General features: G+C 43.7%; 2 protein-coding genes across 6 annotated transcripts in view; both read left to right on the top strand.

The window, feature by feature from the left end:
* Positions 1–8,155, top strand: part of SAP30BP (SAP30 binding protein) — a 31,088-nt gene extending 22,933 nt beyond the window's left edge. For both annotated transcript variants that reach the window (XM_026861148.1, XM_026861147.1), the window contains 7 exons: positions 868–956; positions 3,458–3,549; positions 4,021–4,081; positions 4,550–4,601; positions 5,009–5,067; positions 6,276–6,360; positions 7,015–8,155. In XM_026861148.1, coding sequence (XP_026716949.1) covers positions 868–956; positions 3,458–3,549; positions 4,021–4,081; positions 4,550–4,601; positions 5,009–5,067; positions 6,276–6,360; positions 7,015–7,196 — 620 coding nt within the window. In that variant the 3' untranslated portion in view covers positions 7,197–8,155. The remainder of the gene's footprint in view (positions 1–867; positions 957–3,457; positions 3,550–4,020; positions 4,082–4,549; positions 4,602–5,008; positions 5,068–6,275; positions 6,361–7,014) is intronic.
* Positions 8,156–15,362: 7,207 nt separating this feature from the next.
* Positions 15,363–16,376, top strand: part of ITGB4 (integrin subunit beta 4) — a 30,259-nt gene continuing 29,245 nt past the window's right edge. For 3 of the 4 annotated variants that reach the window (XM_026860997.1, XM_026860995.1, XM_026860994.1), the window contains exon 1: positions 15,364–15,612. The gene's annotated coding sequence lies outside the window, so the exon portion shown is untranslated. Of the gene's footprint in view, positions 15,613–16,376 lie in introns of all 4 variants that reach the window. The other variant, XM_026860992.1, reaches the window with a different exon arrangement.

Here is a 16,376-nt window from a genome sequence, read left to right as displayed (position 1 = left end):
ATAGAAATCTGGCAATCTGTACTGGTCTGTTCTTAGTCCTGCAGAACAAGTTGTTCTTTCTAGCAATAGTCTGACTCTAAGCAAAGATCAAAGTACCTGTTAAGGAAACGTTAACTTAGGGGTAAAATGTAATTTCTTGTGGTTAACTCCTGACAGCCTTGGGGAGGGTTGTTCCCTTCTTGAACCATTTTGGTTTGTGTAGGTATGTCCTGAAGTAAATAGGACCCAAAGTGATTACCTCCCCCCAAATGGCAATGAGCCATGCTGCTTCAGATTGATCCCACAATCCTCCACATACACAGTCTGATTCTCTCTCTGAGAGTATCCTGGCACAAGTTTTGTTGGAGACTCCAGGTTATCTGAGCTGTTCAGAGCAGGCCTTTAAAGTGCACAACCTCCAGGAAGACCTGAAGTAGTGGAGGGCTCGGTATGTGGTGCATAGTACAGGGTTTTAGAGATACATTCCATGAATCAACCTTTGTTCCTCTGAAGATCCTTTGCCTTTGAGAATCATATCAACAATTGTAAGAAGTAGCTTAGCTCTTCACACTTCCATTCGGGGGTGAAGAGACCCCTGAAAATAAAGCTTTAAGCATGGGTGTGACGCAGAGCCACAGTATAAGCTAGATACCAATAAAGCAAGCATCACATCCCTCTTCTAATGATCTAGCCTTTAGGTTAGTTGCTTCTTGCTCAGCACTTTGGAAACACTGCAGGTACCAGCTGAGAGCATTCCCCTGTTACCTTTACCAAGCAGTTCTCAATGATGCAGTAGTGCTAGCAAGGACTTATAACAAGTTTAATGACTTGTATGGCTTAAATTCCCTTCAGTATTGCCAGGACTCACGCCCAGTTTGCTCTCTACAGCTTCCTTTTCAGAAAGAGTGCGGAACATGTCTCCAGATGAGATCAAAATCCCTCCTGAGCCTCCTGGCAGATGTTCTAACCACTTGCAGGTTGGTATAAGTCCACTTTACTTTTTTTAAAAGCTTCCATTGCAGTAGAGAGGGGGGATATTTGGGAACTCTGCTCAAGATTTTTGCACAAGTCAAATCCAGCATTAAATCTTGGTTTTTACCACACTGTGTTTATGAATGCACTGTCTTAATGCCTTAGACTTTACAGCAATTCTAGTTTAGGAATCTCAAAGTAGCTTAAAACTGTTTTCCAGTCTCTGTGGGTCATTTATGCTTTGAAATGGCTCTTGATCTCATCAATGTCACAGAAGCAATGTTTACTGTGAAGGCTGCTGTCCTCTTACCTCAGCAAATTCAGCTCCATAGGAAAGAACAAATCATTGTTTTTCTATGCAGGGCCCAAGAATCCCTTAACTGGAATAGTTGAGGCAGCATTGACTGGATTCCTTTTCCACCTACATATCTCTAGATGATAAACATTTAGAGGGAAGGCTGGTAACTTAGAGGCAGCAAAAGAAAACAAATTCATGTTTTCTCTGGTGCACACCCAAATAATTGCAGTAACCAACTTTGCAATAACCTTCTGTTCTGTTCTCCTCCTCCTGATGGAAGGCAAATGAAAGAGCAGGAGCTGCTGTTTCCTATCATCCATTTGACTTTTACCTGCAGTCATCTGCCCAGTAGAAATGCAAGTAAAGAATCACTTCTGGAATACTCTATAAACTGAGCTACCAACTTGCAGTGGTGATTCAGAATGACTCACCATCCAGATCACCTTTCTTCTCTGCACAGTACCTGGGCACACCCATTCCTACTCTTGTGCTGTAGGAGGATTTTGCTGTTCTGACATCAGTTCATTGGAGTGCGTTAGATCTGAGGAATGCACAGAGCTTGAGAGAGTAGACAGAATAAAGCGGATTTTCTTCCCCTTTGACAGCAGTTTACTATGTTAAATCAAAGGCAAACTTGTCCTCTGTTAGCAGGTCAAACCACATCTTAGAGCACTTTGAGCGAGGTGATGGGATTGTTCTTTAGAGATGCAAAATGTTCTAGGCTTTTCACTTACTGACTTGCTCTTTCCTTTTGTCAGATTCTTCCTCTAATAAACTGTATCTTGAGCTCTGCCAAAAGGACTATTTCTTAGTAAAAAGCTGACTGAATAGTTCCCCATCTGTGGACTTTGTGAACAATATTGCTACCTCCATGGGGAGGGGACAAAGGGGAACACCTGTTCAATCATTTCTACTCCCCAAATTCACCTCTTTGCAGTTATTCTTTCAAACCTCACCATGTGTGCACTGGATGTGGGAATTGTGTCATTTCTTGTGGCTAATTTTGTGAGGATCTGACGAAAATTTCTATTATAAAGCTTTTTTAAGGTTGATGAAATATGAATTTCATATACACTCCTACTAATCCTCTTTTATTCCAGTCTAAGCAAACCCTTAGACAACAATCAATTCTGTATTCGAGTTAACTGTCCATATGGAGGGAGACATGAAGTGACTTACCCAGAAGCAACAAAGGAAGATTGACTCAACTCTCCCATCCTGAAAGACTGAAGGCCTAGCCTCTGGTCTTTTTTTATATGCCTCTTATACATGAGAAATCTGTGTCAAAAAGATGAAGGAAATTACTGAGAGTATTCTCCTAGCAGTACCACTAAAGTTTGTTCCATCTGAAGGTTCTGCTTTTGCTATCCCTTCAGCATCACCAGAATAAAAATACTTTTAAGATATTTCACTACCTTGCTGAGGAGGAAAAAAATCATGTTTACTTTTAAATCTTTCAGTCCTCTTGGAAAGTAGACTTCCTGACATTTCCTATCTGAGTCAGTTGTCTTTTGCAGGGGCTTGTGGCTTCAGTAAGATATCCATAGACTTCGTAACTATGTGAGTGATCTGCAGAGAAAAGCTGATTCCTTCAAACTGGCCACTTGTGCCCAAGCAGGGATTTACAAGTGCATTCTTCCTGAGAGCATTTGGCTGCCAGTAGGTGCCACCAGCCATACCTAGCTTTAGTTCTCCAGCAGAAGTTGGCTCTGCTCATCTGTTTCCCAGGCAGAGCCATAAGCCTTGCCTTCCATGCAGTGTAGCCCTGCAGCTGTTTTTCAGGTGCGCGCCTGAGTCTGAAGGTGGATGTGATGGTCACTGGAAGTTGTGGGAGAACCTTTGTGGAGGTCACCAGTCCCCCTCAGAGCTGGCTTCTGCTTCTCTACAGTATAGCTGTAAAAGAAAACAACAGGCTGGGAAGGAGGGGTGTGCACTACTGCCTCAAATGCAAATCTTTAATCACTGAAGCCTTCAGAAAGTGTAAAGATAATTCCTTTACATATCCAGGCAGTAAATGAAGATACTTTCTGACCTTAAAGGAGGGAGTGTCTATATGAATCAGCCCGCCAGGCTGTGGGGGAGAGGTGGAATCCTTGCTCCATGCAAGGAGGTCACTGGTTTGGTTGGCTTGTTTCCACATGTACACTTTTGATAGCTGGTGTGCTGCTCCTTTTCATACTGGCCCACCCTGTAAACTTTCTCCCTTAGGATAAAATTCAAAAGCTGTATGAGAGGAAAATAAAAGAGGGCATGGATATGAACTACATCATTCAGAGGAAAAAGGAGTTCCGCAACCCCAGGTGAGCCACCATATTCTCCTGTGTGATCAAAGCACCACAGAGCAAACTTCAAGAGTTTTCCTCTTTGGAGCTGTAGCAGGAACAGGATCCTGAGCAAGAAGTACTACTGCTTACAAAAATGAGAAAGACAAACATAATTTGATTGTAGCTGAAACAGTAGAACTCTTCTTTGTCTTCTGTGAAGCAATAACTAGAGTTGGTGTGTTGGTTAGATTTTAAATGTTCAGGCTTTGGGTGAAGTCTTTTAGAAGATGTGTCTGTTCTGTGAGCTGGCAGATTAATTTGGGGGAAGGAGAAAATAATGTGGTTAATGGCATGCCACATCCATCATAGCAAGGATAGCTTCCCAGGTCCTGGTTTTACTCTTGCAGTGTGAAGAGGTGACAGCCTCTTTCTATTGACAAATCTGAAACGCTTCTGCTTGCTTCTGGCTCACTGACTCTGTTCTGAACTCTTGTCTTTCCTTTGCAGCATCTATGAAAAGCTGATCCAGTTTTGTTCCATTGATGAACTCGGTACAAATTATCCAAAGGTGAGGTGCAGTACTTCTAGCTGGCAAGGGAGTGGGTGAAATATAGCTGTGTAAGGTCTTACCTCAGGCTTCGAGCTGGTTGGTTTAGAGGCCCTTTAAGGGAACTTTAGTCTCATCCTCTGCATTGAGGCAAACGTATTTATGTGGTACTGAGCCTCAGTGCCTCCAACTTTGCTAGATTCTGAACAAAAACTGCTGAAGTGTGTAGATAGATATACATGAAACTCCTAGAGAGGATAGAAGCTGAGCAACAGAAAAATGCAAGCATCCTTTTGGCTTCAGAGCTGTTTCTTCATTCACAACAGAACGTGGTCCTATAACAAAGTCTGATGTGATCTTTGTGTCACTGGGATACGAGAAGGAATGAGTAACAAATATCATCAGTGAACAGAAATACATAAAACATTTTTGAACTGGGTTCTGCGAATATGTGGAAATAGCCCTAATCTGGCTTTTTTTTTTCTTCAGGATATGTTTGATCCTCATGGCTGGTCAGAGGATTCGTATTATGAAGCACTAGGTAATTCCAGGAAGTCTTTTTTTTTTTTTTTTTTTTTTTGTCCTAAGTTAGCTCTTTGTGTTTTGGAGTTAATTAACTGCTCTAAAGTCTTCACTTCTTTTATAAATGAGAAGTCATCACATGCTGCTCTTTTAACTACTTCATTCTGGTTGGATGTGCCTGAATGTTATTGATGCTTCATCAGTCTGGAAAGTCTTTTCATTTAAATTGGTTCGTCAATGTTTTCATTTCTTAAATCATTAATTTAGTGCAATAATGCTTTGCTTAAAAAGCAGTAGTTAGTTTCATGGTAATTTAACTTTCTATACACAGTTTGAAGTTTTTGGTTGTTTATGATGGGAAATGTGTGAGAGAACTATGGATTTTTATTGTTCCTAGTGCTTGTTGTAACTTGTGATCTTTTTCAGCTAAAGCCCAGAAGATTGAAATGGACAAATTGGAGAAGGCCAAGAAGGAACGCACAAAGGTGACTATTCAAAACCAAAAGACAGAGATGTTAGGGGTTCTGTTTGTTTCCCAGCTGAATTTAATTTTGTTGCTTTGCTGTATCTTAGGAACTGTGCTCTGTGCTAATACTGTTTGTTTTTTCCTGGGTCTGTCCTTTCTTCTTGCATGTCTCTTTCCAAGCTGCACAGATCAAGTTGTTTGCTCTTCTGATAAGTCCATTTCTCTAGGTTGTTTATTCCACTGGATTTCCTTCTGTTTTGTCAGTATTTTTAAACCAAAGCTCTTAAAATGGTATTCAGTAAGACAGACACAGGCAAGATAATGAATGAAGAACAGCTTTTTTCTTAATCTATGACATTTTGCCTGGTGGCATAGCCTAGTTAGAGCTTAAATTCCTCACCATATCTTATTGTGAGACAGTATCTGCTTTCTGTTCTCCTTGATATTGCCTTCGTGCATCTAATTTCCAGAAATGTTGAGCCTGTTTTAACTTTAATTGGGCTTGTAAAATATTCTTATGTGCCCCACGAAAAGAACACAGGCTTTGGAAGATTTTAATGCTGTCCTTCAGTGGTGTTGCCTTTCAGCTAGTGGCTGGCATTAGAAAATTGTCTAATGTTAGAGATTACCATCTAACCTTGCAGAAGACTTCTTCCATATTCAGTATGTGGAGGTTTTGGGTTTTTTTCTTGCAGTGCATGCTGTGTCTTGCTACTTGTTTTGTTTTTTGCACGGTAACTCAGGTATCTGATTATGTCCTTGCCCATATCTGCAGTTTTGAAAATATGAGACTGCATGCTGTTGTAGCTCTTGTTGCTAGGTTTCCTGCTATGATGCAGTTGCAGTAAATTGTGCAGGTAGGGACTTGTCTTGCACGTTTCTTAAAGGAAAAAAGAAACAGGAACTTCTAACTGTATAAACAATTTTTTAATGACCAGGCTCTATCCTTTCTGAGAGGTATCACATTCCCATGCTTATACCAGTTAACAAACAGATTTTTATTCTATCTGATGTAGAAGCTGAGTTGCAGGAATCCTTAATGATCATGACTTCACTGTGCTTTGACCTGAGGTTTATATCTATCTTCCTTCAGTTCGGAGGCCAGTGTCTCACATGACATTAAAGGTGTTCTTAAAAGCATAAAGAAGTAGTGATGTGAGTTGAAAAAAGACTGTGTATATTAACAATATCTTCTCCACTTTCTCCTGCGTGTCATTCCTTTCCCAGATAGAATTTGTGACTGGCACGAAAAAGGGTACAACAACAAGTGCTGCTTCTACAACTACCACAACAGCCAGTACCACTGTGGGAGGTAAAGAACAGTTGTGATTGTACCTATTAAGCTGCAGTAATGCTGGGATTAGTGCTTCTGGGAAACCCTGGAGGCTCCTTGTTGATTGTGTCTATAATGTGTATGTTCCTTCCAGGAGCTACTGGAATAGCTTTTCTCTAGTTCCTGTATCCCATGGCTGTCCTGCAATGAAAGCTTAGGAGACAGGTTGGATAGTGAAGAGGCTTATTAGCAGGTCAAGAAACCTGCTGATGTTTATGATTGCAAAATGTTCTTGGGACTGATACACATCAAGAGACTTGGAAAGACTAAAAATCATTCTCCTGCCTACGGCTTGCCTTTTAAAGTGGGAGGAAGGGAGAAAAAAACACGAGACTGTCCTGTGCGTGTACCTGAGAAACTGAGCTACATGTGCTCTGTTAAAATTAAATATGCTTTGGGGCAGGGAGTGAACCTGTCTCCCATTTGGCTGGAGTTCAGGTGTAGAGTTTTACTTTTGAGGTCTTTCCTCATCAACATTTACTGCCAGTGTATGCTGAAATTAATGTGAGGGGAAAGTTGTCTAGTCAAGCAGTGTTATATTAAGAGTTGACAAGACAGGGTGTTACAAAGGGATTATTGGTGACCTTTAACGTAATGCTAATCCTCGTTTTCTTTACCTCATCAAATTCACAGATGCCCAGAAGAGGAAGAGCAAGTGGGACTCGGCCATCCCTGTAACAACGATAGCTCAGCCCACCATCCTCACCACCACTGCAACACTGCCAGGTGTTGTCACAGTGACAACCAGTGCAAGTGGATCCAAAACTACAGTCATATCAGCTGTTGGCACCATTGTGAAAAAGGCAAAGCAGTGACTGGTGCGCTGGGCCTGGATTTGTGGACTTAATTGTCATCGAAGCCATTGTTCTTGGAAGAGAGGGCTAGCTTTCACCTTTGGTAAAAGATGACAAGATTCTTTGAAACAGATCCCTTTTGAAAGAGTGGGGGCAGGAGCAGGCATGCCAGCTGTGTGGACAGGAATGGACCTCTGCAGAAAATGCCTCTGCCTTGTCTTGCTGCAGGAAGAACCAGTTTCTGTGTCTTGTGCTGGAGGAAGGCGATATCTGGAGTCAGCTTGTAAAAGTTAGCTTATTAAATTACTGTGTTAAGGTCTTACCCTGCTTGTAAGTCTGGCTTAGGGAAAAAAAAGGCAATTAGTGAAGGAATATCAGTATGATCCCGTATATTCCAGGTCACGCTCAAAGGCTGCTAGCAGATTGTGATATTTGCCCCCCGTCACATACATAACTCAGATCCAGTGGAATTAAAGCAGAGACAATTGGTTAGTGTCTGTCTTCATATGTGTAGCAGAGGCTCAAAGCGATCTATGCTATGAATGTAGACTCGCTTCTACAGTACTGACATCTGTACCTGTGCATATCTGTGTAGATCGTGGTGATCACGTGTTAAATAGTTGAACTCTTGAGGAAACTCTTCTCAAATAGTCTTGTTACCGTCTTGCAGGGAAAGAGAATTCTATGCAGAACCTATAAACTGTAGAGGTTTGATTTGTGAACTCATTTGCAAAAAGCTGTACAGAAAACTCCTCCGTGGGCACGGAATGAGATTGGACAGCAGATAAGCAGAGGAGAGAGTCTGGTTTTAATTGTGGTATTGTCCATCTTTGTACTAGATAGTGATGTACTGTGGAATGCACACATGGCAGTTACTGCTTGCTCCACTGTTGTGAAAAAGTATTTTCAGTTGAAAACTTTATTGTATAAATCTTCTTACCTGTGTAGAAAAATATTATTATAAAAATGGAAAAATCTTTTAAAAAAAACCCACAACCCTGGTGTCATTGATGTGTCTGCTTTTCTCTTCTTGGCAAGGGATGCAATAGTTCCTTGAGTGGAGGTGGCATGAAGGTTTTTCTCATGGATTTTTTTAAAAATCTCAGGCTCCAGGGGGGAAAGAAAAAGGGCATTAAACTAATTTTGATTGGAGATTTGTTCTGAAATATTCGCAACTCAGCTGTTCTCAACGCTAATTTTTTCAAACCTGTTTCTGCATCTTCTTCAAAAGTTACCTTCTAGTGGTATCGCCTGGCTCTTTCATAAAACCTTTTTTAGAGGCCAGCCTCCTAAAAGGAGCTCAACAGCAAATGAAGTGGTTTGCTCATTGTTTTGAGGTGGGTGGGATAAATAATTTGAATTATACCATTTGTGTAGAGAAACCAGGACTTTTTCTCCTTCTTTGCAGTGGTTGCTCCAGATTATTTAAATGATCTTTAATTCTTAGATTGTGATTTTTCAGATTCAGTAATTTTTCAGTTTCCTGTTTTAAATTTCTATCCATAGAAATGTAACAAAACACTGTTTTTTTTTTCTAGTGTGTAAACAGTGATAGGAGAGAAGGTTGCTAGATCAACAAAAGTGTGAACTTCTGAGAATTCAGTGTTACTTTTTCAGGTTTATACCTTATGTCACTCCTGATCCAGGCTTTGCATTTATGGAGACCTAAGGAAGAAATAAGAGGTTGGTTTTATGCCTTTGAATAATTTTAAAACTAATTAAACACCTTGTTTTGGCAGTCATTTTAGCTTTCAGAAAAACTATCTGTGTATACAGGAATGCTCGTGGGGAGAAACCAGGGGACTGACGAGATTGTAGCATGGGAAATTGGGGAGATGGTGGAATTGCTTTTTTTTTTTTTTTTAAGCAATGAAATACTGAAAGGCATGAAAATAGCAAGATGGAAACATCTTTTCTGTTAAATTACTCTCCATCGGGCTTCTAACTGGATTTCTGCAAGCCTGAACTCCATCCTTATCCTATGGAAGATGGTAACACCCCTCAGCCAAGGGAGCTAGCTATCTTCTGTCTGGGGACTGTTACATACTCTGCAGAGGATGACACATTTCACCTCAACTGTTCAAGGTGTTTATTCCTTGCCTTGAGCATCAGAGTTTATAGAGTTCTCAGGGGTTTCTTTTAAAGGTCAAGGATGCACCTGTGGTGAGAAATACAAGCTATTGGGTAGCTTTGCAGCTCTGTAAGGTGACTCTCCTGTCTAGAATGTCTTGTACAATTCCAGCCTCTTTAAAACTCGTATGGTATAAATACCTATTTTCAAGTCCTGCTGATTGACATGTGGATGAAGGTACAACAGTATAACTGCAGCAAAGTAGGCACCAGCTGCTGCAGTTTCTCTCAGACTGTAAATGATGACAAACTGGGCACCAGATGGATTGCTGCAATTGTCTACTCCTGAGAACAGGGGTGGGAGGTGTGTCTGGGCTTCTAGAACAACATTCCTCTGAGTATCCTTAATATGTGTGCTGTGAGCAAGTCTGAAGCTGAGTGAGATTAAATATCTCCGTGGGATGTGTGCCAGCACACAGAAATGCAGCCTGGTGCCAGAGGCAGCAGCCAGTCTTGTGCATCCCCTGCCTCTGTCCCGTCTATAACTTAACTGGTGGTAAGCACAAAGTGGGGAGTCTGATGAGACTATGCTAATTTAACCAAATTTACAGATTAATAAATTGTAATGGAAAGGATTTTGTGCCTTTTGTAAGAACTGACCATCTTTTGCCTAATGTCTTACGAGTCCTTGTAAAGTTGGATCAGAAATGGTCACTCTGTCTCCTGACTGACAAAACAGTTTTTCAGATACAGTTTTTCTCAGACTCCACATTAGTGTGATGTGAAGCTCCTTCCTGACTCTTGCTTCTGCTTGGTTTCTCTAGTCATTGGGAAAAACTCTTCCATGGAAGTGAACAACTACACCTGACTGATGCAGTAAAAGTAATTCTTGAGCCTAACCAGGAGCAACTGTGCTAGATGAATGAGCTTGATTACAAGGAAATATTATTTATCCACCTAGTTAAGCATGTCAGCACTTGTATCTTTGTATGCCCTACCATAGCAGGGGAGAGGAGTAGCAAAGGAAAGTGTGTGTGCCTTTATTTTTTTGAAAGCAGCTATCAGAATGCAACTGAAGATGAACTAGAGGAACGGGTTTGCAGGAAGAGAAAAAGGACTTGATAAAAGATAAAGTAAGAAAGTGCCATCTGCAGCTGTGAATATGAAGGTGGGCTCCAGCCTGCTGCTTGGCACCTGACACAGGGGGATGGCTGAAGTTCTTGGGGATGAATTATTTAACTACAGAAGGTACTGAACGTTGTTAAGTGCAAGTATCTTATTCATATCACACATCCTGGCACCCCACCCCTTCCTTTTTGTGCACCCTCTTCCTTTTTGCTCTGCAGTACCCGCAGTCATTCCAAACCTCTGGATTTCTTTGCAGATTTTACAACCCAAGTGAAGAAATGCTGTTTGTTTAGCTCCTGCCTTGCTGTGGCAGGCAGGGAGCAACAATGCCCAGCAACTCAGGAGCCATGGGAAGATGCTGATCAGCAGGGCTTGAGTCTGCTGCATATAGGGATAAGGAGGAAACTTCCTAAAACTAGCTCTGTGGGAGCGTGCTGAGCAGGGATGGCCGTGAGGCACCTGGAGCAGCAGTTGCCAAACTCCTGCAGTAACGGGCTTCTGGGCTGTGCTCTGGCAGCTAGCTCCTGATCTCTCATGACTTGAGTGTTTGCTCTCCACAGTGGAGAAAGCAACTTTTAAACATGCTTGATTTGTTTGATTTATTTTTCTCTCTCCTTTCTAAAATGCTGGAGTGGAGATGCCAACCATTGTATAACAAACTTGCAGCCAGTACAATAGCTTGCTGCTCTTGTTTATCTTGTGTGTTGCTATCGGAAGTAATAGATGGATACGCAGGTTGGAAACTACAGTTCTAGGAAAAAGCCTCTTTCCTACCTCAGAATGTGATCCTACTGGCTGGTGGCTTGCACTCAGCTGTGGGCAGCCAGTGCGCCACGGGAAAGTGGGGGGACTTACATGTGTGCAAGAGTGATGTCCTGAGGGAAAAGGATGGCCCATGACACCACGGCCTTGGAGCCCTTGCACTGGGGGTTTGACTAGTTTGCTTGTTAGAAATCTGTGTGGCTGTGATCATACCAGGGCTCTGTGATGGCTGCTGCGTGCAGGAGGGCTGGAGGGACCTGCTGAGTGTTTAACTGTGTTTAAGCAGCCCCTAAGAACTGCAAGCTGTGTCAAGCTGCACTAATGCAAACTCACAGTTTACATGGCTAAACGGTTCTTTAAGCTGCTGCTGCAGTAGTGATTGCTCAGGCTGTGATTCTGACTCCTAAAAGCTGTAGATAATAATTTTTAACTCTCTTCCCAAGGGGAGATTAACTGTACCCAGGAGAGTAAAACCAGTCCCATTTTCATTAATCCTTAGTCTGAGAATTACAGGCTCATGCTCCTTGAAAACCATGGCGCTTCTCTCTGCTTACCACCTTTTTAAGATGAGTGTATCCTAGCCTGAGTAGGTTTGTCTTAACTGAAGCTCCACATTTGAGTGCCTCTGCCACGCTGGGCTGCTCAGGGGAGGGAGGAGAGCTGCTGTAATGAAGTCATCCTTGGCAGAGCTGGTTCTGCTCTCACCCTCCCTTCTGAAGTCTCTTCCACCTCCATGCCCTGAGGTGTTGATTTTCTTTCCTATTTGCTTGTTGTGATTTAGAGATCTGCCCTTCTTTGATGCTGTTGTGGGAAGGGATTTTGTGTGTTCAGGACTTGCTTTTTATTTTATGTCTTGCTGGGTGCTGCCTAACCGAAAGAGCAGGTGGGGAGGGGCAGCCCTTGCCAGCCCCACCTCAAACTGTAAAATGTGAGCACCTGAAGCTATGTTTTAGCTGGATTGCTGCTGTACTGTCTGTTTTATGAGAGTTATGTACTGAGCCTGAAAAAAAGTCTTCCATGCCAAGGCTTTGCTGACGACCCAGTCAGCTCTAGCAGCATGGAGGTGATTGCTTCAGCCCAGTCTGGCCAGTTGACGCCTGTGTGAGCTCCTTTCCAGCTCTTTGTCATTGCAGGGGAGAAGGAGTTGTCGCTTCTGCAATGCCCCTCAGACAGAGAGTCTTTGCGATGTGCCCAGAAAGTTATCAAAGGGTATGGGCTGCTCCCTCCTGTTCGATGGTCTGAACCCGGGAAAGCCCAGAGCTGTCACCCCCAGAGAGAGAGGTGCTTTTCAGCAGGGCTCTCCAAGACTGCCTAATGTTAAAATAAATAAATTGCTGTTGAGGTGTAAGACCCACAAAGGGGCAATGAGGTTCCACCAAAGTCTCCTCTTCCTTCTGGGGAACATTTACACCAACATATTCACTCATCGCTGTTACAGAGCAGTTTTCCATCTCCAAGCTTTGCCGTGCGCTGCTGTTCCTCTGTTTATATTCAACTTCCTTCCTTTTGTTCTAAGCAAGAACCATGGACTCTGATGACTTCCAATATTTAGCCTTTGTTTATCTGAAACTTGTCTTTGGCTGGGGCTGAGTTGTGCATTTGATTGCCAGTAAACAGCAAAGCACCAGGATTTCACAAGAAAAGGTTTTGCCTTTTCACGTAGAAGGCGTCTGTCTGTCTGTCCTCTACCACGTTTGTATGAACCAGCATTAGGAAGAAAACAAGCCTGCCTCTTGGTGTGGTGGTAAGAGGTGAAGTCATTGGTACTTTTAACCTCTCTTCTTTGTTTAGCCTCTTGTAGTGCTTGGAGAGTATGACAAAAGGTGACAGTCCACCTTCTCTCCCAGTTTGTGTTGGCTGGCTCCTCGTGCGACTCACCCACACTACTGAATGGTTTGTATGGGGCCAGCCAACACAAACCAGGAGGAAAGGTGGGATATCTTGCTAAAATCTTTTAAACAGAACATCAGTGTGCTTTCAGCCTTTGACAGCTGGGTAAAACGCTAATGTAACCCTGCAAGGCCCTGTTTTCCCTGGGTGGATGTTAGGATTGTCGTAGGCTGAAGTTTTATCCTGGATCCTTTACTAACGTTTTCCGCTTGTGTTGGTATTTGGTGGCCCACTTACCTCTTGCTGCTGGTCAGTCCCGGAGGCAAATGGGCATCAGTGACAGTCAGCAAAGAGATTTTCCTTTAGCTGTATGTTCATGAAAAGGAACATCCATTGCAGAACAACGTGCATGTGCAGATAATGCTATCTTAGGGGAAAGACTAAGGAAGAGAATATTGGGGGATTTAATCTTGCACTTTTAATTACCTGGGTAATTATGTTAAGTATAATTTAGTGCAATAAATTATGTGGACATTAATGTACATTAATAATATATTATTAAGCGTTCCTTAAATTTATGCCAGATAGCAGGATATTGTCAATACAGTGTACAGTGCAGCTATGGGATCAAGTATTTATTTTTCTTCTAGCAGTGTGTGTTACAGAATTCAGAAAGGGAATGAATATGCTCCAGCAGCAGGATCTCAGCTCTAACCACGCAACAGAGACCTAGGAAAAGCCCCAGAGCTGTCTCTGGGCACATTGAGGTGGCAGGACAGAATGAAGAAAGGTTCTGTATGTGGCATTAAAAAAAAAAAAAAAAAAAAAGCTATGAATTACTTGTTTCACTCCTAGGGCAAAAATTTCTAAGCGACATTGCCACAGCAGAACATCACTGATTTATACATTTATGTGGCTGTGGGCTTTGGTAGAGCCATCTGCAGCAAAATCTGCCGATCCTTCCTCTCTGAAGTACCTGTTCTCTGTTGTTTGAAACAGCAAATCTGTGCGGCAAAAGCCTGATCCAGCAGGCAGTGAGTGCAAGGTATTGAACCAAGGCAAAAACTTGAGCTCACCAGGTATTCTTCTTCCCTGGTGGAAGTATTTGGAGAAATTGCCTGAAAGGCAACCCATAAAACAGTTTGTTTTTTTTTAAGACAAGATGAAGTGAAAACCTGTTAAACTCTTATGATCATTTAGTGAGAATTTCTAATTTCTCTCTGCTTCGTTGACTTAAAGTTTGGTAGTGGCATTGTCTTGATATTAGAAAAGTGCCTTTTATCAGCCCTGAAGATGTCTACTTAAATGCAGCCCAGTTACAAGCCTCTGGGAAAATTCATGCTCTGTGTTCTTGGAGATTTGTTGGTGGCTGGGGGGATGTGTCTCAAAGGTGCAAAATTAATATTCTGCGTTGTTCTGGCAGCACCCACAGTGAGTAACTGGGCTCCTTCTGACAGCTGGAGATGCTGAGCAGAGCTGGACCAGCCTTGCTGCTCTGGGTTGCTGGGATAAAGGGAAGGGTCAGGCAGCCCTGGGGCTGCCAGAGTGTCTGTAGGTGAGACCAGAGACACTTTACAGGAAGCAACATCAACATCCTCCATCTCAGGTGAAGAAAGGATGACATCCAGAAACCAAGGGCACCAAATACCATGCTGGAAGCTGGCTGATCCCAAGTTTTTCCAGTTGGCTCCCTGGTTCCTATTGGGGAACCATCATGAAAGTATTTTTTTCTAGTAACATGTTTCTTGCTTGTAGACTAAATTGCTTTTAACTCCGGCACCTGGCTGCATTGTGTACCCCCATGGTAAGAGAGGAGGATGGCAGTGGGAGGTGGACTGGGGCTGATGGGAGCTGGGTGCTGCGGGTGGACAGGACCAGGAGGTGAGCAGCCACATCTGCAAGCACCAGCACACACTCCCCTCTGGCCTCAGGAACCGAAGCCTGTCTTTGCTCTGTCTGCAACGTTCCACAGCATCTGCTGTCTGTGTGGCTCCCCAAGGCAGAGCAGGACCCTCTGCCTTCAGCCCCTCAGTGGTAACAACCTGCTCTTCACCAGCAGCCACTTGAGCATCAGAGCCTCACCTCCCAACTCTCATGTTGCAGTGAATGTCTGTTGTGATTTTAAAAAAAAACAAACAAACCCCCAACAATAAAACCTCTTAATTTTCAGAATTTTTATTTAAATATAGGAAATAGCATCACCAAAAGGGCCGGGGTAATGTTGGAGTTGCCAAGTCAAGCATTCGGAAACTAGGAAATACCAGACTTAATCTGCCTGTTTCCTATTTGCTGCAGCTTTTCATGGCACCAGCACATCCTCCTTTTTCCTGGGGCTTAATCAGTTTACACATATTTGCTTCAGCTCTCTGTTTCTTGTAGTGGAAGGAATCCTGCTCCTCGCTTTCATTTGAATCAATGCTCAGTCACCATCATTAGGCAGTTGATCAGCAGCCTCTGTGATGTTATATTGATAATGAAGAGGCCGAAAGTGCCCTGCTTGTATTTTAAATCTTCAAGACAGGCAGGAAATATGCAACTTTTTCATCTGGCTGCTGCTATTGTTTGTGTTGAAGCTGAGGGGATGCAGTTTTCCTTGTGAGCGTTTATTAGGGAGCTAAAATACAGCTGCTGCCTTCGCATCTCTCTGGTACGTGTGCGCTCTGCACCACGGGAGGTGTGACTGGCTCTGAGCTGTAACAAACCCCAGACTCTAAAGCAAAAGGATGCTGCAGGACAAAAAAAATAACCTCACCTGAACTTCACATCCTCCTTTGCTCTTCCTCAGAGGAGGGAAGGGGTTTTGGATGCAGCCCAGCAGAAGGGCTGGACGCGGTGGTGGGATCGCTGCTCCTTGGGCCATGGTGGGCTGCGGTAGGAGCGGGGGGCGATGGGTCTCATTTACGGTGCTGCGAGGGCTGCATCGACCCCTGAGCTGGATCTGTTGATGAGGAGCGGCCTGTCGTGCTCGTGCCGGGGATAAAGTGGGATGCGGATCCGTCCTCTTTGCGAGCAAGGTACCGAGACCGGGTTTGGCAGCCGGGGGTGGTTGTTGTCGCAGCAGGAACTTACCTGGTATTTCAGCTCGGAGCTGCCTGGGCGCTGGGCATGACACTGGGGCACTCCGGACTTTGCCAGTGGGAAATGTGGAGGAGGAACTCCCGACGAGGGGGCTGGAGACCACCCTCGGCTCTGTCCCGAGCCGGCAGGCGAAGCCAAGCAGGTGATGCTGCCCCGTGCCCCCTCCGTGCCCCCTCCGTGCCCCCCGGCCCGGCGGCACCTTCCAGCGGCCGCTCAGCCCTTTCCCCGTGGGCCGGAGCTTGTGCAGAGGGAGGGTCCGGGGCGGCTGCGCGGGCTGTGCCTGCCCGTCCAGGTGTGCGAGGGAGGAATGCCAACCCCTGAGTCTGTCTCTTA

This window comes from Athene cunicularia, assembly GCF_003259725.1.
Source record: "Athene cunicularia isolate RWA chromosome 18 unlocalized genomic scaffold, athCun1 chr18_part1, whole genome shotgun sequence".
Lineage (NCBI taxonomy): Eukaryota > Metazoa > Chordata > Aves > Strigiformes > Strigidae > Athene > Athene cunicularia.
The sequence above is the reverse complement of the archived record's forward strand: the minus strand, read 5'-3'. Positions and strand labels throughout refer to the sequence as shown.